The following is a 27480-nucleotide window of genomic DNA, read 5'->3' as shown; positions in this document are numbered from 1 at the left end:
TACACATTACATTACATTACATTACATTGGGTTGTATAGGACAACATGATGAGGTTCCGATCTAGGGATCTATTGCCTATAGCATCATTATTCCACACCGCAGGCTGAGGAGGTAGCAAAGCTACCCTAGACTCAAGGTAAAAGTTACCTAGAAGTGCATAATCCTTATTGTTTTTCTTTGTATGTTGCATGTTCAGTGTGGGTGCATGGCGTTGCTTCACATTCACCTTTGGCATTACCAGAAAATGCAAAATCTCCAAGATGTAGTCTTCTGACAGTGCAAATTGTCTTTGTCTCCACTAGCTCCATTTGCTCCATAGACGGGCACCTAGAATTTGCGTCTGCACCTGATTGTCTACATTTATTTGACCAATTTGAGGGCTAGCTCCAGAGGGGATCAGAAAGCCCTTTTTAGGGCTTGTGGAAGGTCCGAAACATATCAATCTTATGACAAATGTAGAATTATTCCCCTTAATTTTAATTCTACTAACTGGAGATCTCAAAAATACGTTTTCATCTACGAGTCGCTACTTTTATAGTGTCCTCTGCATACTACATTGAGATTACCCTCACACCATACAATTTAGGCTCCCACAACTACTCAGTGGCTGTCATCTCCACCTCAAGAGCTCTCCTGTCAACAAGGTACTACGCAACTTTGATAGAGCACCCCAATAAATGTGAGGAGGGCCCTATGGTGAAGCATGCCATTCCTCGGTGGATGAACGTTTAAATTCTGAAGAAAAAAAATCAAGATTCACTAGTTGACATTGTATGAGACGCCCTTTATTCATAAACTGCGCCCCCGCGGGCACCGGGCACTCCGTGTTCCGCCTGTATATAGAAGAGAAGGGTGTGCCCTGGTTGTCCTCTATTTCTCCTTTCCTCTTTGGTTACATATATGCCTTTTCTTTTTTCTTTTTACTCTACACAGACCCTGGATCCCTCAGGTTGCAAGAGTTGTTAATACCCGGTTTGGCGAACTGTGCATCCCAAATAGATTTCTTCTATATCAGGACAGTAGCCTCAATACTCGTATTGTGAAAAGTCCTGTTCAAGCAAGATTAGTCTATGAAAATTGGTTTATCCATCCGCTCTGGTGAAAACATCGAACTTGTCCACAATGCAGTGACCTGGGTGATCCCCGCCAGCCTAGAAGGGTCGGCATCACTCCCTTTACAAGGTCCCTCCACTGGCTGTCCATTTGTTGTAGAATCGTCCTCAAAGAACAGACAATTGCCCACAAGGTGATAAATAGCAAAAGCCTGGTCATATTAATGAATACATGCCCTCCTTATCCACTGCTCTCTTCTAACCAACTTTCACTCGCAGTTCCCAAAAACAAGACTGGTCTCTTAACAGGGCCGGACTGAGAACCAAAACCGGCCCTGGCAAAGTGCTCGGCCGGCCCCCTGGGGGTGCGACCGAGCTCTTTGCCAGGGCCGGTTTCGGCTGATTTTGTTACACGGACGATTTTGCAGCTGTGCTGCTAAAACGGCCCTGTAACAAAAACGGCACCCAGGGCCCCAAACCGGCCCCCACCCTTGCGGCGCACCGGGGGATTGCCCGGTGCCCGCAATGGCCAGTCCGGGCCTGTCTCTTAAAGAAACAGCTCAATAGCTACTGCCACCGTGTAATCTTTGAGCTAAACCAAATCGTCCTAACCCCAGAAGGCTCCTATAAACTTGGCTTTCACATATCTATATCCACCTCTGAAATTACTTTCATATTTCACTATACTAATTCAACACTAATCATTTAATGGGTTTCGGAGTAGTGTGCCCAAAAAACGCTTCAACACCCCATTGGGAGTAACAAGCGCTATATAAATGCAAACCTTTTTTCTTCTTCAATTACTCTGCTATCCTTCTCAATCCAAATAACTGATATATACCACTCACATTACTTTCATATTTCACTATACTAATTCACCACTAATCCTTATGGGTTCGAGAGTAGCGTGCTACTTGCCAAAAAAGCGCTTCAACACCGCATCATGGGTAACAAGCACTATATAAATGCAAACCTTTTTCCCTCTTCTATCCCTCAGCTATCCTTCTGAATCCAAGTAACTAACCAGACCCTCCAGCTTATCGCGATTTCGCGATTTGCAAAAAAATCGCGAAATCGCGCGATCTCTGCAAATGCCGCGATATTTGCCATAAAGCCCGCGAAATTTGCCGTTTCCGCCCCGTCGCCCGTTTCCGCCTTAAAAGAAGGCGCGCGGCACCCATTTTCCCATTCCCCCCAGGAGATCAGGAGATTCATTTGCGGCGAGAGAAGCCGGCGGCCGAGCGAAGGGAGAAGACCAGCACCACACCAAGAGGGGGAGAGAGCACGAAGCGGCAGCTACACGAAGACTCGAGACCGGGGCTCGGAGCAGGAGGAAAGAAGCCGGCCGGCAAACAGAAGACAGGTAAGTCCGTCCTACGCTGGTGGGGGCCCGCCGCACACATAGGGGAGAGCGCTGCCCTGGTGGGAGGGGGGCAGTTGAGAGGGGTGATAACAGACAATCACAAGGAGTGACTAAAGTGAATGAAAGAGAACCGTTCCTCCAGGGTAGGATAAGACAGGGATTGCAAAAGAGCAAAAAGAGTGATCGGTTGTGTCCAAAATGAGCAAACAATTTATGCATGGCACCACGCATTATTATTTGTATAACACAAATGTCAATTTTCTGGAGGATCTGCTTAAGAGTATTGCTGCAAAGAACATGCTTTGGAAAAACGTAATTATCTAACATCTGCAGTGATACAGTTATTATTCTGAATACCAGAAAAACACCTAAGCCACAAAGTGAAGTTTGAAAACCAACCACACAATTCAGATGCAGCCTACCCTCCTCTATGTCAGGGAAGAGATGAAAAGTCACCACTTCATCAAATTGAGAATAGTCTTGCATATGGGACCCTCAAATCTCCATGATCCGCCTACTACAGCTTCAGTGATATCACTCAAATTCTGGTATATTACCATAATAATAATAAAATATTTTGATGTGCAAAATGTCATAACCTAACTATCAGCCTGTAAAATAGTTTAAATGCAATTAAATATAAATTACAACCAGTGCACTTAGTTGTAGAGTTAAGATATAAATTATAAGATATAAATTGGAACCAGTGGAACTAGGCAATTCTGCAGCCTAAGGATTTTTGACACTTGCCATTTATAATTCATCGTCTTGTGCATAATTTGCCTATTTTAGCTCAAAAGGATCAAAAGTAGCAAGTAGGTTTTAAAGGATACTAATCAGGTAGATCCTTTGCACAGGCAGAGTTAACATAGTAAAAATGACAAACTAGTGAAGGAATAGTGCCTCAGAATGTGCTGCATTGCTCTGCATAATTTGCCTTTTCTTGCTGTGTTATTCAGTGTACCTTACCACATAACTTGGACCACGCCAGACATGTACTTTCAGCGATGCTCAGTCCGTCCTACGCTGGTGGGGGCCCGCCGCACACATAGGGGAGAGCGCTGCCCTGGTGGGAGGGGGGCAGTTGAGATGTGGCCGACCGGCCCCCGGCCTGGGCTGCGTGTTTGTGGGAGAGCGCTGGCCGGGTGGGAGGGGGGCAGTGCAGGGAGTGCATGTGTAGGTATCAGGGTTGCGAAGGGATTTTCTTGCCAGGACTAACATGCCTTTTAACTAAAACAAATGGGCTGAATTGTAAATAAACAAAATGTACATAGCTCCATGTTGTCAAATAACTCAAACGGTAAGATATCTGTGTTTGGTGTTGCAAAAACCACAAAATAAAATGCCGCTAAATGCCGCTAAATTTCCATTTTTGTGCCGCTAAATTTTCATTTTTGTGCCGCTAAATTTGCCAATCCATGCCGCTATATCCTGGGGGGTCTGACTAACTAACCTATCTACCACTCAAATTACTGTCATATTTCACTATACTAATTCAACACGAATCCTTTATGGGTTCCGGTGTAGCGTGCTACCCATCGAAAAAGCGCTTTCACGCCTTGTCAGGAGTAACAAGTGCTATATAAATGCAAACCTTTTTCCCTTTTCTATCCCTCCGCTATCCTTCTGAATCCAAATACCTGACTAACCTATTCACCACTCAAATGACTGTCAAATTTCACTATACTAATTCAACACAAATCCTTTATGAGTTCCGGTGTAGCGTGCTACTCGCCGAAAAATCGTTTCGATGCCTTGTCAGGGGTAGTAAGCGCTATATAAATGTAATTACAAAACAACTACAATACACTACAATCTAGTGCTTCCATCTCTCACTCATAACAGTTTTTGCCATTGGTCTTAGCCTTTTCTGTGTTTTCACAAAATCAAAAGGTTTTGTGTACATATAATCAACAAATACAAATAAAATAACAAAATATATCATAACGCAGGTGTTGTATTATCTATTGTCCCTGCTCTGGTCTTCTGCTTTAGTTTCGCACTCTTTGCCCCGCTTGGGCCAGCATCTTTTTCATTCTAATCTCTTTTCTTCATTCTGCTCTTTCACAGTGATACTTTTATGTAGTCTAAAATATTAAACGTGTTATTTCACTGCTATGCGCAATCTATCAGAACTAACCCCTAGATTCATCATTGTCCCGTTTTGCGAGTCCTTAATAGCGAATATTAAGGAATCGCTATTAAGGACTTGCAAAACGGGATTCATGTAGAAATCGCAAATAAAATTGCGATTCATACAGCTTCCTTATTTGCGATTAGCAAATTGCTAATCGCAAATAAGGAATAACTCCCCATTCATTCCTATGGGCCTAAAGGCCCATAGGAATGAATGGGGAGTTATTCCTTATTTGCGAATTCGCAAATTAAAAATGGTTAATGAATTGCATTTAAGGAATCTCAAATAGAGATTCCTTAAATGCAATTCCTCGCAAAAATGCGAATTCTATAATAGCGATTTTTGCATTTGGGATGATGAATCCGAAATGCAAAAATTGCGCTCGCAAAGGGCCAGATTCTCAGAATCCGGCCCTTTGCGAGCCGATTTTACTTTGATTAATCTAGCTGAAAGTATGGTAAAAAAGGATATTAAGAAATCTAGTATAGTACCCTATCAATGGAGACTGAGGGAGAAATAATGAAAAGATAGACAGTGTACATTTTTCGCTCAAGATAAGTAAAATGTGCAAAAGGAAGCAGCCAGAAAACGCACACTGATGTATGTAATAAATAGCGCCCCTTCTTTCTTAGAGGCTTTATAAACCCCCATTTGGATCATTCGATTATCCGCTTTCCCTTTCACAGACTATATTAAGCATTTCATAAAGCATGTTTAAAACTGTAGCAGCAGAAATGCCAACACTAATAGAAGACCGCTGAAAAAGCTCAGCGACACACAGCCGCGCCACCATTATGGAAAATAAACATTTGACGAAATACTGCATTTTCATTTACTCTTCTACAAATTACATTTTTTCTACTTTTGCCTACTTGGACCTCTAAATCCTTTTAATTTTAAAGTTTTAAAGCATTATCTATTACCCTAATACACATTTTGAAATTACTGTAAAGCTTTCAAGTGTTATGTGGATCCTCACCCAGGTCCGGCATTGGACCCACCCTACAATAGTATCGTAATTGGTGATAATGCCATGTCATAAAATCGCAATTCACAATCAATGGCTGTCCCGTGCTGGATCATCACTCTACATTAACCTTTTCATAGCAATAATCCATATGGGCTCGCTCTAGCACGTTAGCATCTACTGAAGGCTTCCGATTGTGTCCAGCGTTCCCTATCTGGATACTGCAAAAATATTCAGGATACACTTGTACAAGTTGAGTAGCAAAGGCCTCTGTGGCACAGGGGGTCCCAACCTTTCAGGGGACCCCTCAAACTTTAAGGGGTTCCCATTCAGCCCAAAGGCAAAGTATATATGTGAAATATGGTAGACTCAGGGGCCACTTCGCACATTCTGCCGGGGGGGGGGCGGCATAATTTTGCATTACTTCACTGCCGTGCACCACCAAACTAATGAAGAAGTTGAGTGCATGTACCACTGAAGTCTAACTCGTAAGCTGGTCCAGGGGAGTTAATTTAATAAAAAAATAAAAAATTCAACTAACCTTTCCGCCGGCGGGGTCCAGCGTCTTCTCTGCTCCTGCTCTCCTACCTGCAGAAACAGGAAGCAAAAGCAGGCAGCCAGGCTCCCTCCCCACAGCCAATCACAAAGCTGCAGTACAGGGTTGTGATTGGTCGGAACGCCAACCAGCCAATTAGGGGCTTATGGGGAGGCCATTTTCTCCATGCAGGGGGCAGTGTGTGCATGACTAGTTTGGGCGGCCCCAGGGGCCCGACCAAACAGTCTTTGGGCACACCACTCCTACCCTGCCCAGCCTGCTCGCAAAGCAGCACTGCCCACCCACCTGCTCGTAACCAAACATAAAATGGTAATAACTAAAAGTTATTACCATTTTATGTTTCTGCTTCTCACCCATTGAGAAAGCAGTGGGGCGACGCTCCTCCACCCTAGTGGAGGACCCGCCCCAGTATGCGTCACAGTTGTGACCAAGTAACCCGCATAGTCAAGGACCATTGTTTTTCTTTATACCAAGTAACCCGTCTGCCAAGATCTATATCAGGCCCTAAGTCTGGCAACTTCTCTTTTCTTTGATAAGTAACTGAGGCAAATGTGTACTTAGTGCATTTGATGTAGAGTCAGACCTTCCAAACAAAGGGACAAGTATGCTGCATTGTCTTGCACAGATTAATGGCATTGGCTCACATAGGCTGCCCGTCCCATGTGAAGTGAGCTTAGGTCATCCAGTCTGGCATCAATAAGGGTTGCTACCACCATCTAATTCATTCCTGGAGGATGGAAGATATTGCTTTTGAAGTGAATTTTTGTGCAACAGAACCAAGCTAGAATTGTTAGATTGGTTCACTAGTCCAATCTGCGAATTCATATTGGGATTACCATCCCGGAGAACCCATATAGATTTTGCTGGTGTGACAAAGAAACATTTTTCTTCATAGAAAGAGGAAGTCAGGGGGTACTTTAGAACATTTTGGGGCAGTGCAACTCAACAATTCCACAAATCATGGGAGGTCTTCAGCAGAATACACAACTGCAGTGTAGAGAACTGGACTGTGGAGGAGTGTGGCTCAATGGTTAGAGCGCCAGACCCTGATGCAGAGTTCTGGCCAGGGACCAGGGTTCGATTTCCGCCTCGGCGGGGTCTCGAGCTCAATTTCCCCGGACCTGTTAATTCTCGCCTCAGTGCCTATTCTAATCACGGGCCCCACGCTGCAACTCTGGGCAATAGCTTGCTTAGCCTCCACACCGGGCCCAACAGCGCTAAGGATGCCTGGCTTCACCCTGGGGGTGCCCAGGAGTGGACACTTCACAGGGAAAGCCAGGAGGGGTTCCACAGCGGTATGAGTATCAGCGCCAGGAAGCCGAATAGGCGACACCGTCTGGTGACAGTGCGCTCTATAAGTACGATGACATTTACTGTCTTCATCTCATCTGCATTTCCTGGGGTTGGGTGAAGGCTTCGGAGGTCAGTTTCGGAAAGTCCAGGGCAACACCTTTTGCCCCTGTCATTCTCTACAGCTCCCTGGTGTTCATTAAAGCAGGCACCACACGTCCATAAGAGTGAGAGGTGAGGGAAGGAGAGTGAAAGGGAAGGATGGAGAGTGACCAGAGAGAAGGAGAAGAGAGAGTAAGGAGAGATAGAAAGAGACAGAGAATGGATGGAAAGAAAGAAAGAAAGAGGGAAGGAAGGAGAGCGGGCTGATTTCAACATTTTTGCCAGCACTGCTTTTGATTCAGAGTTGAGCCTCAGCGGCAGGGTTTCCCAGTCCATACAACAGGTAGGTTAAATACAACGAGAAGGCATTATGAAGAGTGATCTGCTTGATTAACAATTTCATCCCCATCTTCTTTAGCAAGCACTGGCAAAGCCAATAGATTTCGCTGATGCAAGATCTATTTTCTTTGTCATTTTTTTAAACCTGCTGCTGTGCAACATGGCTTAAAGTAAAGAAAAAGAAGCGCTATGACATGGCCAGCATTGACTGTGCGGGGAAGGAGGAATTCTCTCTTGCAAATTAAGCCCTCAATCAGCTGTCTGAGGGTATTTTGTAAAATAACTCAATACCCGCCTCTTTCAAGTAAAAACGATTCCTCTTTAAGCCTTCGACCGCTCAACACCTGGAAGGACAATTCTTGGGTGTTTGGGCACCCCATAAGTAACTACATCAAATCAAACCACGAGAGGTTTTCATCCATTGCAAAATTCCCAGACAAAATAAAAGACAAATAAGGCCAATTCTGAAATAAGTCTACTCATCCATTGGTGGAGCTTCAAACTCTAACCGAGGAGGACGGGGAGGGTGGGGAGGAGGCCCCCGCAGCTCAGGAGCCGGAGATCGAGGAGGGGGGGCTCAGGGGAACGCGCTGCGGAGGCAACCAATTAGAAGTGGACGGGCAGGAGGGGGACTTACTACTAGGAATAGGCGGCGCAGTGGCATAGAGTAGGGACGCAGGGTGCGCTGCTTACTGGTGTGGGATTGCTGGTTCCCCACGGCGGATGGAGTTAAGCGCATAGTGTTGCGGGAGTCTGGCACCGGAATGCACGGGAAGATTGATAGCTCATTAATGAGGGTAGCGGAGGGCACACTGACATGGGGAGGGTGGGTGTGGGGGGGGGGGGGTGAAACAAGGGAAGATAGAATGGATGATTTTGTGTAGCGCTTATCGAGCGGGGTGCAGAAGGGAAGGACTAGATTGAATGGTATGACTGTTGGCAGATGGCTGTAAACTACCGGAGTAATGTATGGGATGGGGTAGGGGGGTTCACTAGTGGAATTGAATGATCAAGGGGCGCAATATACGACTAGGACCACTGTGGAATGCAGGCCCTTTGTCTACTCTTTATATTCACGGAGTTGCCCACTTTTAGCTTGGTACCGCTATGTAGTGCACTCAGCGCCACGTGATTGCTGCCTACTATAGGAGGGGAGGGGAATGAAGGGAGACAGGGTAAGGAATGCTGCGCAGTAGTTGTACTGATAATTTGATGTTGATTCCTAGGGCTCATTATTGTTTACACGTTGGGGGGCGGGGGGAAGGGTGAAATAGAAATGCGGACACGAGAACCTCATGGTATAGGGTTGCATTCGCTTGTAAGCCTGGATGCGTCTAGCAGACTTTTGATTAATGCCGCCCGATCTCCGGGTTGTGGGCCTACTGGCCGTGTGTTATCGTAATTGGCAGCTGCTACAAAAAGCATGCTGGAGGCAAGAGTGCGGAGCGACATGGTTGTATACTCTACAAGTTTGCAATAAAAATATATATAAAAAAAAAAAAGTCTACTCATCCATAAAAGGCGAGACCCGGAAATGTATACAATGCACCATAACTAATATGCCACTGTTCGTGAGCTTGCAGAGCATGTACACGCTTTGGTCAAATTAACACACAAAATGTTTAATTACACCGTGGTAAATATCAGCAGCATAAAAAGAGAGAATATTAAAACAGTTTGACATTTCATGAAGTAATGTGAGAGCTTTACACAGGTGATAACTGTAAAACAGACATGACAGGAAGATAATATGCAGCAACGCCAAAATACAAAATCTTACCTGAGGAGTGAAAAGGAGCGGGAGACCAAACACCACCTGGTGGAGCAAAGAAAAATGTTAGTTCATCCAATTAAAGATCAGTATAAAGCGTTCAAAAGTGAGTGAAAAAATAAATGACTGCCATTAAAAACGAATAAATCAAACATGCAGTTCAAGGAAGTAGGTGCAATCGACATTAGGAATCCTTGGTGTTAAGTGAGGGTTTCTTCTTCAGGACACATTTATATATATTACCTGTTGTATCCCTGAATGGTCCCTTTGAGAGTTCAAGAAGAGTATTTTAGGGTGAAAAAAAAGTCACCCACTAACGGAGATGAAAAACACCCGACTATATAAACGTGACTGCATGCAAAGTTAAGTAAGTCAAGGTATAAAGAAAAGAAATCAAGAGAAAACGTTAAAATGTGGACCACATTAATCATCAAAAAAGTCACACTTCCATCATAAGTAATAAACTTCGCAAAGGCACCAGTGGTATTAATATTTCCGATATTCATACGTATTTTCATTTAGGCCAGCTGACAAACCTATATGGCATTCTGACAAATATGGGGGTATATGCTCAATGTAATGAAGTGAATATTTTCCTGGAAAAAGTGTTATATGTATGTAAATCTGTTGAATTAGGGAAATAATAATTCCATCCACGAATGGAGTGGATATTCAGATTTAAATTATGATTATTTGGGAAACCCTGTATTTTGATATTCAGTATTTTAATACGATTCTAGTAATGGTTCTCTTGAAGTTTGTAAAGTACGTTTTTTTTTTAAAGTGGAGAAGATGGGAACGAGGGAGCTACTTCGAGTCACAGGAAGGGTCGGTCATGGATTTCTTTGGTTAAGGTATCACCTCTGCAGATCCGAGCTATTGAAGAGTTTCGAGAGTCGAAAAAGAACACAGGAGGAAGGGTTTTGATGATGTACTAAGGGTGCAACTGAAAGTAATAAACTAGGAATACTAGCAGCATTGAAGGAAAAGTTAAGGCTCTTAAGGAAGTTGAGCTGGGTGTTTTTAAGGTAGAGGTTTTGAAGGCAAAATAATGGGTGAACTCACTAGCAGAAAGGTTGGACTGGGTTGTGTAGCATCAAGGGGTGTAATGTAATATAACGCAAGGTGGATTTGTAGAGCGCATCTGGTCACTTGTGGGGTTGTGTAGCATCAAGTGGTGTAATGTAATATAACGCAAGGTGGATTTGTAGAGCGCATCTGGTCACTTGTGGGGTTGTGTAACATCAAGCGGTGTAATGTAATATAACGCTAGGTGGATTTGTGGAGCGCAGCTGGTCACTTGTGGGGCTGTGTAGCATCAAGTGGTGTAATGTAATATAACGCAAGGTGGATTTGTAGAGCGCAGCTGGTCACTTGTGAGTGAGAAAAGCTACCAAATGATTCACAGCTGCCAATGACGTGGTGTCCCCAGCTTGGCTTTTAGTTGAGGAATTTAATGCACTCTTGAGTAGTAGTCCTCTAGCAGTCTGTACTAAATATACTTTAACTTAGACGTATAGATCTGAAGGAGGGCAGCTATAAACATATGGAGAGAACCTTATCTATGGGAGAACTAATGCCTCTATTATGTTGTGATGAGTAGATACAACTTTGAAAGTCTAGTTCAAGAGACTACTCAAGCTATTTAGTGAATGCAATGCCTGAATGGCAATGAACTTTAACAATTATGGATTGAGAGTGCTGTGATAGTACTGTACGATAATCTTATCCAATAGAACTGGAAATGTTGATTTCAGGTTTCCTTTCTATTATATTCTTGGAAACAGGACTTGCAATGTTCCAAAGGCATATTTTCCTGTTCTTCGGCTACATCTTACAAGTCCCATTTGCTACTTCTTAAAAATAGAATTGTAACTAGACTGGCTGCGACTCTCATCTCTATTTCTTCTGGTTTTCCATGGAGTTGGGTGCTAGACACTGTCTAAGTCTCGGTACCTTGCCCTGTAGCAGCCGAGCAAGCAATTCTGTCATTGCTAATGTTTTTCATTATAATAACATCCACCACTGATGTTTCTCGTCTATCACATTTTATCACGGCATAGTCATCATTGGTACATAACTCAGTTTGTCTCTATAGAGTGGATTATTCAGAATAGCATTGCAATGGTGTTCCCATTCCCAGGATAATACTAGCCTAATTTATAAAATCAAATAGGTAATTACACAAGGGCTATATTTACACATATTGGTAAAAAAATGGCACTGGCATATTTGAAGGTTAAGCTAATGGGAGTTCTCTAAGTACTTGATATCGCACTTCATACATCCAACTCCACTCACTCAAACATTTCTCTTTGCTACATCTACAAATACATTATGTGGCCAGAATCGTGCCAACCCCTGCGACTGTACTGGACCATGCACAATGGATTAGTTCTTGGCACCTTGTGAGCATCCACAACATGATGGAGCCCACAGCTGCTATATAGCGGTAACCCAGGCGCAATGGTGATAATTGCTGGCCTTTCATGGGATTCCAGGACCCAAATGTGCCCATTGCTGCAATAATTCTGGGCAGTGATATTGTCAGTAGTTAGAAAGCATCCATGGTATATCTGGTACTGTGAACGCCTGGCATAATTGTGGTCATTCTTGAACTATTAATGATGTTCTCCACCCCTAGTAGAATGCTTTCCCTGATGTTAAGATGTGAATTTGTGGCATATTGTGGGCATCCATTGTCTGGAATGGTGTCCATCAATGTATGCTAGAAATCCATCGCAGTTGATTAAAGTGACAAACTGTTGTTAAAGCATGAAAAATCAATTATTAAAAAGGTTGTACTTTAGGCTACAATTTTTTTTTTTGTATTGAACCTCAATATCTTTTGCCTTGGGGAACTGAATTAATGCATCCAAAACAAAAAGCTTGTATTTGGTAGCAAAACACTTTTCAAAAACTGAAATTATGTGGAAACTGAAAATATTTTGGAAAATAAGCTTGCAGTTCCAAATCAATAGTTAACCCCGATAGTTATCCCTACTGCTTTCTGAGACATCTGCTTCTGGGACTGGTGCTCCCTGCCTGCTGTCTGAAAGTTTAATCCCTGAGCGGTAGTATGGCTGTAAGAGGCTTTTAAATCTGCAGCTCTGCTATGGATTGCAATGGTGATTGTGTTCATTTTTGCACTTGGAACCTCCATCATAACATAAAACTCGGACTCTATTTTGAATTGGTAAGGTGGAAAATGAAAAGAGGTGATATGATGGTTACTGATAAAGCTAGGAAAAAACAACACGACATAAGACAATGTATTTTCAGAAGTGTCTGTATTACCCATGGATTCTAGGGCTTTTCATGTGAAGCGGGGGCTGAGAAAAAGGGGGGGGGGACTAAAACCTTTTTTCCTTACGCAATTTTGCATAGAAAAACTGAACAGTGAAACCGTAAAAATGGCTCTAAGGAATTGCACCAAATATGTACGAAAGCTGAATGTGGGTCCTAAAACTATTATTTTTGTGAATTTGTGTGAATCTGTTCAGTTGTTTTTTTAGAAATTAAGGTTTAAAATGTATGTATAGAGCACACCGCAGAGGATCCTTGAAGTCGACAGATCTAAAGACAAGGTCTAATTGCCTGCCACCACATCAACAAAGATGTGGCGGCAAGCTTTATAGGACTCATGCACTCAATCCCCTGTTTTAAAAAAAGGTAAAAAATAAAAAAGTATAGGGTGCAGGGTAGGGATACCCTGAACACCAAGGCCTGGTTGGGTGGACCAAGAGGGACGACCCTGGGGCCAAAATGTAGTTTTTGTTTTTAGGGAAAGGGGCATGTGGCAAATAAATTGAGGATTTAATCAAGTATGAACTTGAAGAATTTCCATTTATCGAACAAACAAAAAATTGGGTTTAACTTGGATGAGTAACCTTAAGTTTCAGAGTAAAAGTGCACACATCCACCGGGGACTGGTGCCCCATACCCGATATAGAATTACTCTCCCTGAACATCATAGAGGCCCCAGGGACCCCCATTCCCCGTGATCGAGTTTAACATTTTGGGGTTGGGGCATGTGCCCCCCCCCCCCTCTATGAACCGTTCATAGGCCCTGGGATCCCATCCTCTGGGGCCTACGAGTGCAGAGTCCTGGGGACCCCATCCTCCGGGAACACTGGTGTTCCTTGCCCGCGAGAGTGCAGGCAGGAAATACAAAATCCGGCTGCACTCAGGATGGGAGCCAGCAGGTGCTGTGGGGACCTTGGTGCTCCTCCCGCTCCCCCAACAATTTGCTATGCTGTGGGTACCTAGGCACCCATTGTAAAAAATTAAAATAAAAAAATTAAAAAATTGCTGGCACCCAGTGTGAGTGCTGGTGGATCTGACAGGGCTAGGGGGGCCCAGATATATAAAACCTGAGGTCATCGGTTTCCAATCCATAATGGTATCGGTCGGAGGCAACTCCGACCGACATCGTGATGAGGGCCTAAGTCTTCAGAGTCATTAAATCCATGAACTCAGGAGAGCTTACCATATTTTTTAAAAGCACTCAGAGTTGGAGCTGTATGCTTTTCAGCTGGATTCAAATGACCCCTTGTGGTTGGTTTTAAGGCTGCAATTCTTGGCCTGAAAAATGTTTTAAAAAAGACTGAAAGACATGTTTAATTTTTGTTTATGTTATAATGAAAATATTTTTTGACCATCATTATTATTAAACATTCTAATGTGTGGATTTATAGAATATACTTTTGAATATAGTTATTGGTGACTTCTTGACAAAGTCAATAAATAGCTCTGCTTTATATAGGTTGATGGACATATCTTTTCAAATTTGGGAGAATTCATGCTACTCTGACATCCTTCCCTTAAGTGTGGTGTCCTGCAGGGCTCGGCCTTTAGGCCCACACTTAAAATGTACATGGGCCCATTGGCAGATATTGTTCGTGATTGTGGGCTGTCAATAGTATCATATGCCGACGACACACAATTGATTGTCTCCCTCGCCCCTTGAAAAGGCTCACAGTCCCATTAGATGTCTCCTTGCTTGGCAAAAATATCCAAGTGGATGGCAAACTGATGCTTAAAACTGAAATGGGAACAAAAACGGAGCTGAAGATCCTGGGGTGCAGACACCCAGCCACCTATCTACTGGCAATAATATTTGGGTAATGCACCCATACCCTCCTCCCCTATCAAAAGCCTTGAGATGTGGCTGGTGAAGCCCCTTTCCATGGATACACAGGCTAAAAATCTTGCGTCAACTTGTTTTGGAACACTCAGTAAAATCCTAGACTTTATCTCAAGTGTGTCCAGAAGAATTGTGGCCCAATACCTTGTTCTCTCCCAGTTGGACTACAGGAATTCTCTACACATAGGCTCCCCCAAATAGGTCATAAAAAGGTTCCAGGTTGTCCAAAATATGGCAGCAAGGATCCTATAAAGGTCCCAAAATATGCCTCAGCAAACAGTGCTCTAGCTTCTCTGCATTGGCTCCCCATGGTGGCAAGAACATTAAAAAAAAACAATCTGTCTGGCATATAGAGGGCTTAACACCAAAGGTCACACTATGATAAGGGCAATCTTGACCCTCCTACGTCCCCAGTAGGGCTTTAAGATCCTCTATGGGTCGATTCTTGAAGGTACATAGAATTCACAAGGCCAGATGGGGTGGTAGGTAATTTTCATATCACATCAAACTTTGAACATCCCCCCAATAGAAGTAAGATGCCTAAACAACAAATCACTGTTCAGAAAAAGGCTAACATCACGGCTATATGCACATTATTAGCCCCCTTGGGTTTTTCCACTGCTCCTAAAGCAACCTTATATCTTAGCCAGCGCTGGGAAGCCTACGGGAGCCATGCACTTCAGAAATCCACATAGTATAGCATATGTTGAAATACTGACTCCTTAATAAAGCCTAAAAGGCCTGTTGCATTTTTTTAATATATATATTTTTTCCAGAATCCAGGGATCCCATCAGCCAATGCTGACTAACTTATTTTAGGCAGGGGGCACACTGCCCCCATGCATAAGCATTTTCTAGACCCCGGGGACTCCATCCTTCGGGACTGATTAACTTATTATGAGGAGTGGCGCATGTGACCTCCCCCGAGCCTCTTTAAGGCCCAGGAGACCCCATCCCATGGGGCTGAAGTACTGTTTTTGGGAGAGGGCATTTGGCACCCCTCCCCAAGTCTCAGGGAGGTCCCGGGGCTGTTGTTTTTGTGGGTAAGGGGGATCAGCCCCCCTCCTCAAGCCATACTACATCCCTGGGGCCCTAATAGGGCAGGAGGAGTTGGCTTAACGGCTAGGGCGCTCGACCTCGGACCTGGAGAACTGGGTTCGAGTCTCGGTAACGACGCCAAAACCTCCTGTGATTCTGGGCAAATCACTTAATCTCCCCGTGCCTAAAAATTAATGTGTGTCCTCATGTAATGTAACATGTAACGTAACTGGTGCTATGTAAAGCGCTCAGATACCCGATTCGGTTCGGGTCTAGTTCGCGCTATATAAAACTCTGCAAAAAAAAAAAAAAAAAGCAGTGTCTAGGTGCCTATTCCCATGCACTGCTAATTACCTCACATATTATATCGCTCATGACATGTTGTATGACAAATTGATAACATCATTGCAACATCTGAAATGATGTCATTGGTGATGCCAACACTGTGCATGGTGGGGGCACGTGCTATAGTTACTTTAGGGCATGAGTTATAGTTATTCAAAATAACTATAACTTTTGAATTTCAGTGGTTTTGGTAGTTTAAAACATTACTTTTTAACTGATATTTTTACTTACCTATAACATTTCTTCAGCCTTTGTTTTTTTCAGTGAAGATAGAAAGACGGATACATATGAATATAAATGGGTAGATAGACAGATATATACATACACACAAATTCTGGCTTACCATCATTATCTGACAATAGAGAAGTACTATGCAGACACACCAGTGTCAGTTACATGCCATACAAAAATACACACAGCATCAATTTTTAATAACTATCTTATGCTAAACTGTCTTGGTGTACATTACAGCTGTAAGGATCGGGACAATATATATGTCTGCTAAAACACTGGTTCTTTGCCTGTGGTTTGCAATGCTTACCCAGGAGGTTTGTGACTGTTTGGAAAATTAAAAACCTTTAGCAGATTAATAAAGTATATGTACATAAAAAGGAAAATGTAAAGTTGACAATGCTCTGTAAATGTGAAAGAATTTGGAGTGGGAGGGTAAAATGTAGTTTGTATTCCTAGTTTGATTTGTGGGAGCAGCACAAGTACATCAAACAGAATCTAGTAGGGACAACTGCTAGCCTTAAATAAAGCATTGGTATGTGGAAAAAAGAGTGCATGTAATAGGAGCAAAAAAGACAAAGTAATATCCTAAAGTCCAGCATATTGCTTTTTCTTTTCAAAATAAAATGTAATATTGAAAAAGCTATTAAATATCAATATGAACACCAACAATACCGTGGTACAAGAATATCATGTATAGTTTATCAAAAGGTAAATTCACATAGGTAAGTATAGATTAGAGTTGGGCAAGCCAACAACTTAAAAGCGTGAGCCGAACCAGAGTTAAACCAAGGGTCTGGTTTGCCTCGCAGACTCAATGCATGAGCCGAGCCCTGAAAATATTGGCATGTAAATCATACAACAATAATCACATAATATATGATAAAGTCGCTTCAAAATAAATAAAAGAACGCTAATTTCTTTAACATATGGAAGCTAAGATATTACAACACTGCACTGAGAAGTAATTTTCACAAGTGACAGTTATTAAAAGTTAACTTAGAACCATTCCTGCCCTCACCCCCCCCCCCCCCCCCTGGCAACAGTGCCATTGGTGAACTCAATGGCAAGACAGTTGTCATGTGAATCCTGTATGCGACCCAAATTCTTAAATTATATTCTAATAAATCAAACGCAATAGATTTTTGTACAGCTGGTATTCTGAGCCCATGTATTTGAAGCACTATCATATGCTGAAGTGAAAAAAATGGAGGATCTTTAAATAAAATATTTGCCTAAGATAACTAAATTTGCTTAAACAGGGAAGCTGTGTTTAATCCAGGTTTTCTGGATTGACTCTGTACAAATCAGCCACTAAATAGGTATCTATGTGTCTCTCCTTTTTAACTAAAATGTTGATGCTTTGGTTTCACTGCTTTGTGCATGAGGGTAGAGCAAACGTGGCAGGCAGGCAGACACCATATGAAAACTCGGCAAGTTCCAATGGGATGTCAATCGGAGCCAGAGCCCGGCTTCAGGTTCGAGCCTCGATCCAGCTTTCAGCGGCTTGCCCACGTTTAGTATAGAATCACTATTCCTAACTCCACATCTATGTACCTTGAAGATATGTGTACAGCACAGGCACATACATGCGAAGTTAGGTACAGAAAATCTTGACTTACTTACCTGTCGATATTTGTTTTTGATATTTTGACCACGATATTCTGTCTCGATGGTATTGTGGGCTCGATATTTAGGATGGAAATTATGAAAAGCTACAACCTTCCCATTAAAATTCAGAGGTTTGTATTTGCTTTGGTTGTGAATTAGCTGAAATATTAATATAATGATATAGGATATATAAATAAATAGTTCTATATTAATAATGTGTTTACTTATTTGATGAATACTTGTTTCTTTTTGTGTATTGTTATGAGGTTCAAATCCTAAAAGTTGCTGAGGCGGCAGGACCAGCTTCCAGTAGTGATTCACTGGTAATCCACAAAAGCCAAAAAGGTTAAAAAAACACTGTCTATATATACAGTGCCAACATAACATATGAACAAACAGTAATCTTCAGTTTGATGTAGTGTTTAGCTGAGATGTAATATAATGAGGTCTAATGAATAATGCATGCTTCTTCGCGAGGCAGCATTCATCAACATTCATCTGAACTTTGATTCCCTTTGGCAAGCCATTAATATACTATCTTGCGACGCACTTTAGAATAAAGACAACTTGTTAGTAAAATAAAACACACGTACATATGGGACCATTTTGCAGGAGGAAGAATTTATTGCGTTTATAGAAAACATATTGCTGTAGGACTGTCACCAGAATCTAAAATGGGCTGTGAACCTTTTGAACGGCTATAAGGTGTGCCAACCCTACACTATAAGGCCTGAATTGTAAGAGGCCTGATAGCATTTATCTACGATTATTCATGTACTCCCATATACAATAAATAAACAGCCAATGGACGTCGATTGAAGAAGGCAAGTGTTGTAGCCAAAGCCGGACTGGCAACCAACACCAGCCCAGGCAAAGAGCTCGGTCGGACCAGGGGTTGGGGCGATGCTAGTGGAAAGCTTTGTGCTGCTTTTGTTGCTGGAGGCCGATATTACAGCTATGCTGCAAAACTGGCCCCTGGTAGCAGAAAATTGCCCCACCAGGGTCTAAATCTGGCCCCCACCCTGGCGTCCTGCCACGGTTGCAGCTCCTTCATTTAACCTGCCACTAATTGTTTGATTTATAGCACAGAAATTTTACCCGATGGCTTCGTGGTGATGAAATAAGGAATTGGCTATTGTATGTCGAATACCAAGGCTCCATAGTCTTGATTCAACCTCAAGCCTCTTAATCCACCACCAGGCACTCCCTCTCTCCCTTCATGTCCCTGGCAGGTTCTAGCTTTCTCCTTACGTCACTGTTTTTTCAACTTCCTCTTCCTCCTTTTCCCCCCCTCTGTTGTTTTTCACTCCTTTGCTCTGTGTCAAAGTCTGATGAGCAAAAATAAGTGATGGTTCTCAAAATGAGTGCTGGTGGATCCCACCTGCAACCACCGGCTTAAATTGAGCCCTGACTGTAAGGGTTGGACAGGCCTACAGGGCCATCAGGCAGTGCCCAATGGACTGGTGTGACACATCAGAGAGTGAGCCATTTGTTTAGCAGTTGTAGGCTGAGTTTATGGCCAGGATGGCTGGTTTTTACTGTTGGTTTTCATGATATTAGCCCTTTTGTATCTATCTGCTTCACTAATTGGGGCCAGAGGTTTTACTTTTCATAAGCAATATCTCCTCCTGGATGCCAACATGGTGGCCACAGGCACGAGGCTCCCGCCGCACACCTGTGAGTAAGGTGAAGAATCTGGGAGTCACCTTTGATAGTGAACTCCCGTTTGAGGGCCACGTTAATACCATCACTTATGCCTCCTTTATTTTATATTGGAACTCCTTAAAAAGATCTTTCCCTTTATACGTCAACACCTACAAAAATGGTAGCTTCAGCCCTCATCCTATCAAAGGTCAATTATTGCAATGCCCTGTTCGTTAACACCAGGAAAAAATGCCTGACCAAAATTCAAGTCATACAAAACGCTGCTGTTTGCCTACTTTTAGGCATCCCTAAGTACGAATCTGCTTCTTCTGCGCAGAACCACTTGGACTGGCTACCCATCAGTAGGCGCATTATCTTCAAGTCTTTATGCATCGCCTTTAAAGTTCTCCACAGCATTGGCCTTCCTGAAACATAACTTTCAATGGTATATCCCGGTCAGATCGCTGCAGTCTGCCAAAGCAATTAAAGTGCGCAGATTCAAAAGGGCCGCCTAAGGCGGCAGAAGCTTCTTGGTAGGCACCGCAAAACTTTGGAATTGAAAAGCAAAACAGATCTGTTAGCTTTTGGGAAAGCACTTAAGACCTGGCTTTTCAACCACTAACACTTCTTCACTGCAGCCCTCTCGTTTTTTCTCTCCAAGTTAGCGCCTAGACACCTTTGGATATTAGTCACGCTTTATAAATGTTATTTTCATTTAATGTAATTTTGGTCCCTGGGCCTATTTTTTGCCCCTGTCCAGCCCTGCTGACTGTGAAAGGGGCCCTTATGCTACAAGTAGCAAAATCTTTAGCTGCCAACAATAATTAAGATGGGCCTAGGCCCTCGTAACAGACCCTAGGGTCAGTGAAAACAACAGAGTATAGTAGACTAGAGCCCGGTTTACTCTCTATACTTTACTGTCCTTTCTCTTTACTGTAGAGAGTTCATGGTGATGTTATTGAGAGTCAAAGGTTAGCGTGACCAGAATTTAATTACCAGAAATCTGGATATGTGGCTGACATAGAAGTAGGACTACAATTTTACAGAGATTGCATTGACTAGCTTAATTGACCGCACTCACAAACATAGAAAATGGTTGACTATGAGGCACTATTGTTGTAAGTGTGGTATCTTTATGGTAACAACATTGACACACAATATCTGTGCCCCTTAAACTATTAACTGGCGAAAGCTTCTGATTAAACACAGTGGAGCTTTTCACTCTCTTTGGTGAATCCCACCTCTTTAAAGATGAGGCAGTGATGCATTTAAAGAAATTTGCTGTGTGAGGCACTGAAAAACCAGGACTGTAGAAGCAAAACGGTGACATCTGGTAAGCTTATCAAGGTTGTGAGATGTTGCTTCTGCCATTTTTGTCAATCTCTACCAGCGGGAAAGGTAAACTGGGATCAGTATACTTTCTCACTTGATAAACTTGGAGATACAAATAAGCATCCCGGATATGGATGGGCAAGTAGATGTTTGACCATGCGACTATGTTTAATCATCCTTGGTCGAATGTGAAAACGTAAGTTTGCCATCTGAAGTTTTACATCTGGAAGAGAGGATACTGGAATAGGATTTTGTCTCCTGATGAGTGGGCCTGTGAACATTAGAAGCAAGAGACAGACCCTGTACGCCTGTGGTCTGCTTGACTGCGGAACACTAGAACAATCCACCATTAGCCAACCTGTCACTTGACGACATCTTTTTTGAACTTACTGATTCTTGCTCTAATGACAACAAGAACATTCCTTAACAGCCTTGAACAAAATGAATATGGAACACAAACATCATCATCATGTTACAAACGAACACACCATCACATTCAAAAACAGCATCTCCATAGCAACCGCTGGTGATTGCTTGGAGCGCTGCAGGTCTGCTTAGGGAAGATAGAAGCCTTTAATCAGGTTGCTGGATGTTTTATTTGGATCAGATTCAGAAGCATCCAGCAATAAATATGTGTAGGGAGAGAACATAGATCAGGGAGCCTTATTAAATACACTGCTTAAGGCACCGAGGAGGCACACACGCACGGTGTGCCCCCTTGCATAACTACCCTTGCATAACTTGACAGACACCAATGCAGTCGATTCTAATGAAAGATTGCCCTTTAAAATACATATTTTTTGCAAATTGTTCAACATTTAGATTTTATGAACTGAGCTATTGGTTAAAAAAAAAAAAAAAAAAAAAAAAAAAAAGAGTCCACCCACCTCATGATGCTCTGCAATAGACATATGTATATAATAAACTGTGTATCTGGTGTTGGACCCTATGAGCAGGCTCTCTTCATTGATTGAAGAACATCTTTCATAAACTTTAAACTAATGAGGGTCAGGATAACCATTTAATTCACCTACCTCATTCTGTTCACATTGTTTTCTTAAAATGCACAACCACCTTTTGTAAAGCTCATACAAATTCCTTAAATTGTTTTGTTTATTTACCAAAGTGGCTTATTAACAGCCATCTACCAACTAATTCAGGAATAGGAACACCCCTTCGCCAAACTTTAACTCAGGCCCTTAGTTTCCTAATGCCGTCTACCAAAAATAACACTCTGGTGTTTCCATTTGTAGAAATCATGGCTTCTCCGATTTTCCTTCTTTCAATTTTGTTCTAAACTCTTTTTCCCCAGCTACTGTAGTACAGAATATGCGTCTTGGTATAGGTATCCTTCCTTTTCTCGCATTACAAGATGTGTTCCTTTAGTCGCTTTCGGCTGAATTAGTCAACAGGCAAGCCAATTCATTAAATCACCTAATTCTGCAGAGAAATCTAGAACCTTACATCCTACTAATACGTATAAAGACATTAAAGCACTCTGAATATGAACAATCTTATTCCTCAAAAATCAATTACTGCCTCCTTGGTATTTTCTGATGGATAATGGCTAATCATCTCAAACTAAACACAGTTAAACCTGAGATTATGACTTGTAAAGAATGGCACAATCTCCAACCCAGAGCTACATGACCCATTGGAAACTCTTGGCTCTTCTGACATGAGGGTAATGATGCTAAGAGATTAAAGTAATTTACTCATTTCAGGAAGAAACCTAAAGACCTGTGAACCCCCATTGTAAACTCAAAGTGTAGATTTGTGATACAATTTGTGTTAGTTCCTCTTGGTCACAGTGAATCGATTTCAAAGGGATTTAGCACTCTACAAACACATGAATAGAAATGGAATTTAAAAGAGTTAAGGCTTTATTTCCCACCAGCTTCTCTGCTTGGGTTTGCCACTCTCTCTTTGAAGGGTAAGTTTCATGACCTGCTGGATATTAGATTCAAGATTTTGATAGAACATGGGCGAGCTGTGTTAATCCACACCTGCCAGTTTCCGCCATATTTTTGTGCATTGAATGACTAGCCAACTGGGACCAGGATTTGCACCTTCTGGAAATCAATTACGTTTTCCTTCCAATCATCTCCCCCTCGTCGTGGTGACTTAAGGCTGTGCTGATTACTTCCTTTCCATGGCTGACTAGTAGTACATGTTCCAAGGCCGCTCACATGGCTGCCCTTCAACTGAAGGGATGATGAACAGAAGGTTCTCTAGCGCTTCAGGACCCAAGAAGGCCCCTTACAAATACCCTCACTCTCTGACAGTTGCTGCAGATACATTGGGTAATGTTGACTCCCAAGAAATGAACAGTGTTGGCATATATAACCTTATTAATTGCTTTACTAGCTACACAATTCATGAGGCACCCACCATTGTGTGAAATATGTCTTCGGTTTCTTTTAGTTGGACAACATTGTCCTAGTCTACTTTCTTCAGACCATGTTCCTAATTCGTCTCCAATAGCATGCATGTTGAGATTATTTCAATACTACCATATTTGCCAAAGTTCTAGTCTCAGAACTTGGTGGCATGTGCTACTCACTAAAAAATACCTAAACATGATTGACGGCTTCAGGTTGCGAAACAAGATCGTACTTATATTTTGGGTAGACAACAGACATTGAGGGTTGCTGCTATGTAGCTCCTATTTATCTCGGTGTTTTTGTGAATCCTGAAGCCTTCAGGGTACCCATTTTCTGAAACCATTGACTTATAACACAATATTTTGATTTTTCTACTCCTTCCAACGATGTGCCCATCAAGGAAGGACAACCCAAACGCCTTCTCCTACTTCAATAGGAATCACAATTGTATGATTGTCTCTCTTCCTGCATGAATAATGTTTTCTGATGAGGTCCCATCCTTCCTACTTGCGTACCACCTCTGTGAGTGGCAGAATATTGTTGCCACCCTACTCCTTGGTCAGAGGTGGCTTCACTGTGCCGCTTTCCACTTGTATGAATTTATCTACACTTCAATGTCTGAGCTATCCACTCTTAGTTTCAGCTCTATAATTAGAAAGGCTTTGGTTGTAAATTTGTCCTGGTTCCTAATTTTCGGCTGGCTTCCATTCAGTAGGTCTCATAACTTCGTATAGTGCCAAATCAGGAGCCAAAGATCAAGCTGTCTCCTGTCTAGATGTGGCAATATCTTGTGTCTTGGACATTTTCCCCATTCCAACCATGCACAATATTCTCCAAGGGCACAAATGTTGCTCTTTCTGAAAGCTCCCATTTTTATTTGGTGGCACATAGCCCAAACATGTTACTTATTTCCTGTCGCTGTCTTCCAGAAAGGAAATGTAACCATCGCCTGATGCACAGTAGGCCGCCAAACCATAATACGACACTACAAAGGCTTAAACTGGCCAGGTCCTGCAGATCTAGCCCCAAAAAATGTAGACGCACATGGTAAATTTGGCTCTAGCCTATGGAACATTAATGTAAAGCATATCTAAATATTTCATGGATATTTTTTTTCTCAAATGACTAGTAACCTTAACTCTCGTTTTAGAACACACCAGCCAATTACTGGTTTATGGGAAGTTGAAGCAGAATATCAACCAGAACAAAATGACAATCAGCTGTCAAAATAATACTCCTAGCTTTCAAGAAAGTTTTTCTTTGCAATACAATATCATACATCTGCTATTGCCAAGTATTTTTTAGAATTACATTATATTAAATTCCCTGCATGTAGGCCAAGCAATACTTGTTCGCTTCACATCACTATATTATCAGGAATTCAATAATTTTTTATGGAAATTATTTCGGCCTGAATAGGGCAATATAAATTAAAGTAAACGTAATTTAAATACTAGTACGATCATTGCCGTTTTTATTTTTCGAAAGGCGATAAAAGACAGTTTAATTATTTTATTCATTTGTGCTTACTTAGAGACCACATAAGCTATAGAATTTCTTACAAAAAGTTCTAAATCGGGGCCGGCTCTACGGTGGTGCAACTGGTGCGACCTCACCGGGTGGGGACATCGTATTTGCAAGTATATTATGGTTTGAAAAGCACCTGCTGCCGCGTTACTGGCCTCCAGCAATTTTCAGGCAACAATAAAAATGCCAAGCTAACTCCGGGGATTAATTTCCTTCCTAGAGAGAGATGAGAGGTTTGTTTAATGGAAGCTTTGACTCATGGTAAGGTAACGTAGTGGGCTAATACGCCTGCTGCAAAGAATGTGTACCATGCAGATCACAAAGTGCACATAATGTAAATAGATCAGTGGGTTACTGCTTTTGTCTGAGAGATCCTTTAGCTGCTTGCAGTTAAAATCCTAACATAGAACAATAAGCTATTAAACAACATCAAAGAACTGCATGCAAACTACAAGGGATAGATTAGAGTATTATGATGTTTTCCCCAGTCTTTCATCACCCTAATGTTGGAAAAATGGTTAATTCGGAAAGAAATCAATTCCGATTGTAAAGAGCACCCCAAACATGCTGTTACGTTTTAGATTCTAAGTTTATGCTTCTCCCGTTAGTGGCATAGCAAGGGAGGGGGCAGGGGGGCAGTGTGCTGTGGGCAACATGAGTTTTGGGGGCAGTGGCTTCCTGCCCGCTCTTACATGAGGCAGTCCAGGGGCGCCAAAGTGTCTAGCTATGCCACTATCTCCTTACCAAGCACCATTAAACTATACTGTCTACCAGTATGGATGACATTTTGACTCGTAACCTTGTAGTCCTCGGTCTTATGTAACATTTCCTATACACTGATTGACACACCTATGATTGATTATCTCTGTGTAGTGTGTGTGTGATATAAAGTGCTTTGACACCCTACACTGATATATGTGGTAATATAAAACGAATTAAATGTATCTGAGAGAGTGGTTATAGAGACTTGAGGAGAGCTGTTAAAGTGTCATAGTGAGGGAATCCGTGGCAGAGGTGGACATTGGGGGCGCCAACAAACATTGTTGCACTGAGCGCCACCAGCGCTAAAGCCGGCCCTGCCATAAATTACTAATAGCACAATAATGGATAGGGCGTAGTGGTCTACATCAGTTTTGGTACCGATAGTAGCTGCCATTGATTGCCCTTACAACTGTGAATATATCTTTACGTAGTTTTGCACACAGGGATAAATGTACTAATATTCAGTTTGAGTGTGGTGCAATGATGTGCATATTTAACTGTGTAGGTGCGCGCATGCAGTGTGGCAATCAATCTCTTGACTTTTTAGCTGTAAAACATGGCCTTTTGTGGCACTGAAACTTCTAAAATCAAAGGGTAAGCCAAAAAGGTGGTCACTGGGAGTTCAAGTCAAGGTGCCTTAGATGGTGGACGGCCGGACCCTAGATGCTGCACAGAGTGGTGCCGGTTTATAAGCACGATCTGTTAATTAAATTAGCTGCCTACAGAAGATCTCTGGCTAACAGCTGAAACTCTAACATGGTCTTAACCAGTTCTTAATTTGTAAAAGAATGAGTGCCAGTGTCCAAGCTCTGCTCACAAGTGCGTAGCCGGCGCTATTTAATGTCAGCACGCCGAATACCAAGGCTGCGCAGTCTGAATTCACTTTATGCCTCCTTACTCCACTACCAGATACTCCCTGCCCCTTTATCTCACTCCTGCTGATTCCTGCTTTCTCTCTTTATGACGGTTTTAGCATCTTTCTAATTCTCCTCCTTCTTTCCTGTTTGTGTGTTTTCTCCCTCTTGCTCTCGGTCAATATATGATAAGGAACAATCCACAGGCTCAAATGAAGCACTACCCTTTACCTATACAATCATGGCAAGTCAGGTGCACCTTGCATGGCCTGCTAATTCCTCCTGTCTGTTTACTACCATCCCACACAAAGACCTGTGGATCAAACGGAAGTGGCCTCCTCACCACACCACACCTCCCGCACTCACTCACACACCCACCTCACACACCCACCTCACTCACAGTGCCATCTTCGCTGCTAGTTCTACTGCTGCTTACTCCACGCGCCCCCTACTGGACTGGTCCTGTCATCAAACACCCTGAAACACTGGATGTCAAATAGAAATGTACAACGTATTATTACAGATAGACGAAGAAGGCTATGACTCATGTTATGAAAGATGCCTGTTATCTTTGAAAAGGAAAGTAAAGGGCGATTTTGTTTTATAAAGTAGAGGTGCCTGGCTGATTCATGTATTGGAATTGTATTTTGTTTATAATATATTTTCATCTCAGCTGCATTCTTTCTAGTTTCGACTAAGTGGATCACTGTTGCATCTCCTGCAAGATGCTTTAAAACCCATTTGAGATGTTGAGTTCTATATAAAAGTGTAAAAATAAATACATAAGTAAATGATCATGCAACATCTCTTGGTGATAATGTAGTGGAGCAGGAGTGAAAACCCCAAAACTGTGTTAATCTTTACAAGAAACACAAGCCCTTACACGCTTGTTGACCACAGCACACAGAGGGAAAAAACACACATTCACATATGAAACATACACATTCACATTTTGGTAGGTCACATACATGCAGTTGTGTAGATACTGACCCCCCTCAAATACCTGCCCTCACTCCTACCTTCTGATC

At 42.4% G+C, this 27480-nt stretch overlaps 1 protein-coding gene across 7 annotated transcripts in view; it reads right to left on the bottom strand.

Moving 5' to 3' along the window:
• KAZN (kazrin, periplakin interacting protein) overlaps positions 1–27480 on the bottom strand; it is a 970648-nt gene that overhangs the window by 616384 nt on the left and 326784 nt on the right. For all 7 annotated transcript variants that reach the window (XM_078642779.1, XM_078642789.1, XM_078642788.1 and 4 more), the window contains exon 2: positions 9588–9623. In XM_078642779.1, the coding sequence (XP_078498905.1) occupies positions 9588–9623 (36 nt within the window). The remainder of the gene's footprint in view (positions 1–9587; positions 9624–27480) is intronic.

This window comes from Lissotriton helveticus, chromosome 5_1 (assembly GCF_964261635.1).
Source record: "Lissotriton helveticus chromosome 5_1, aLisHel1.1, whole genome shotgun sequence".
In the NCBI taxonomy this organism is placed as follows: Eukaryota; Metazoa; Chordata; class Amphibia; order Caudata; family Salamandridae; genus Lissotriton; species Lissotriton helveticus.
The sequence above is the reverse complement of the archived record's forward strand: the minus strand, read 5'-3'. Positions and strand labels throughout refer to the sequence as shown.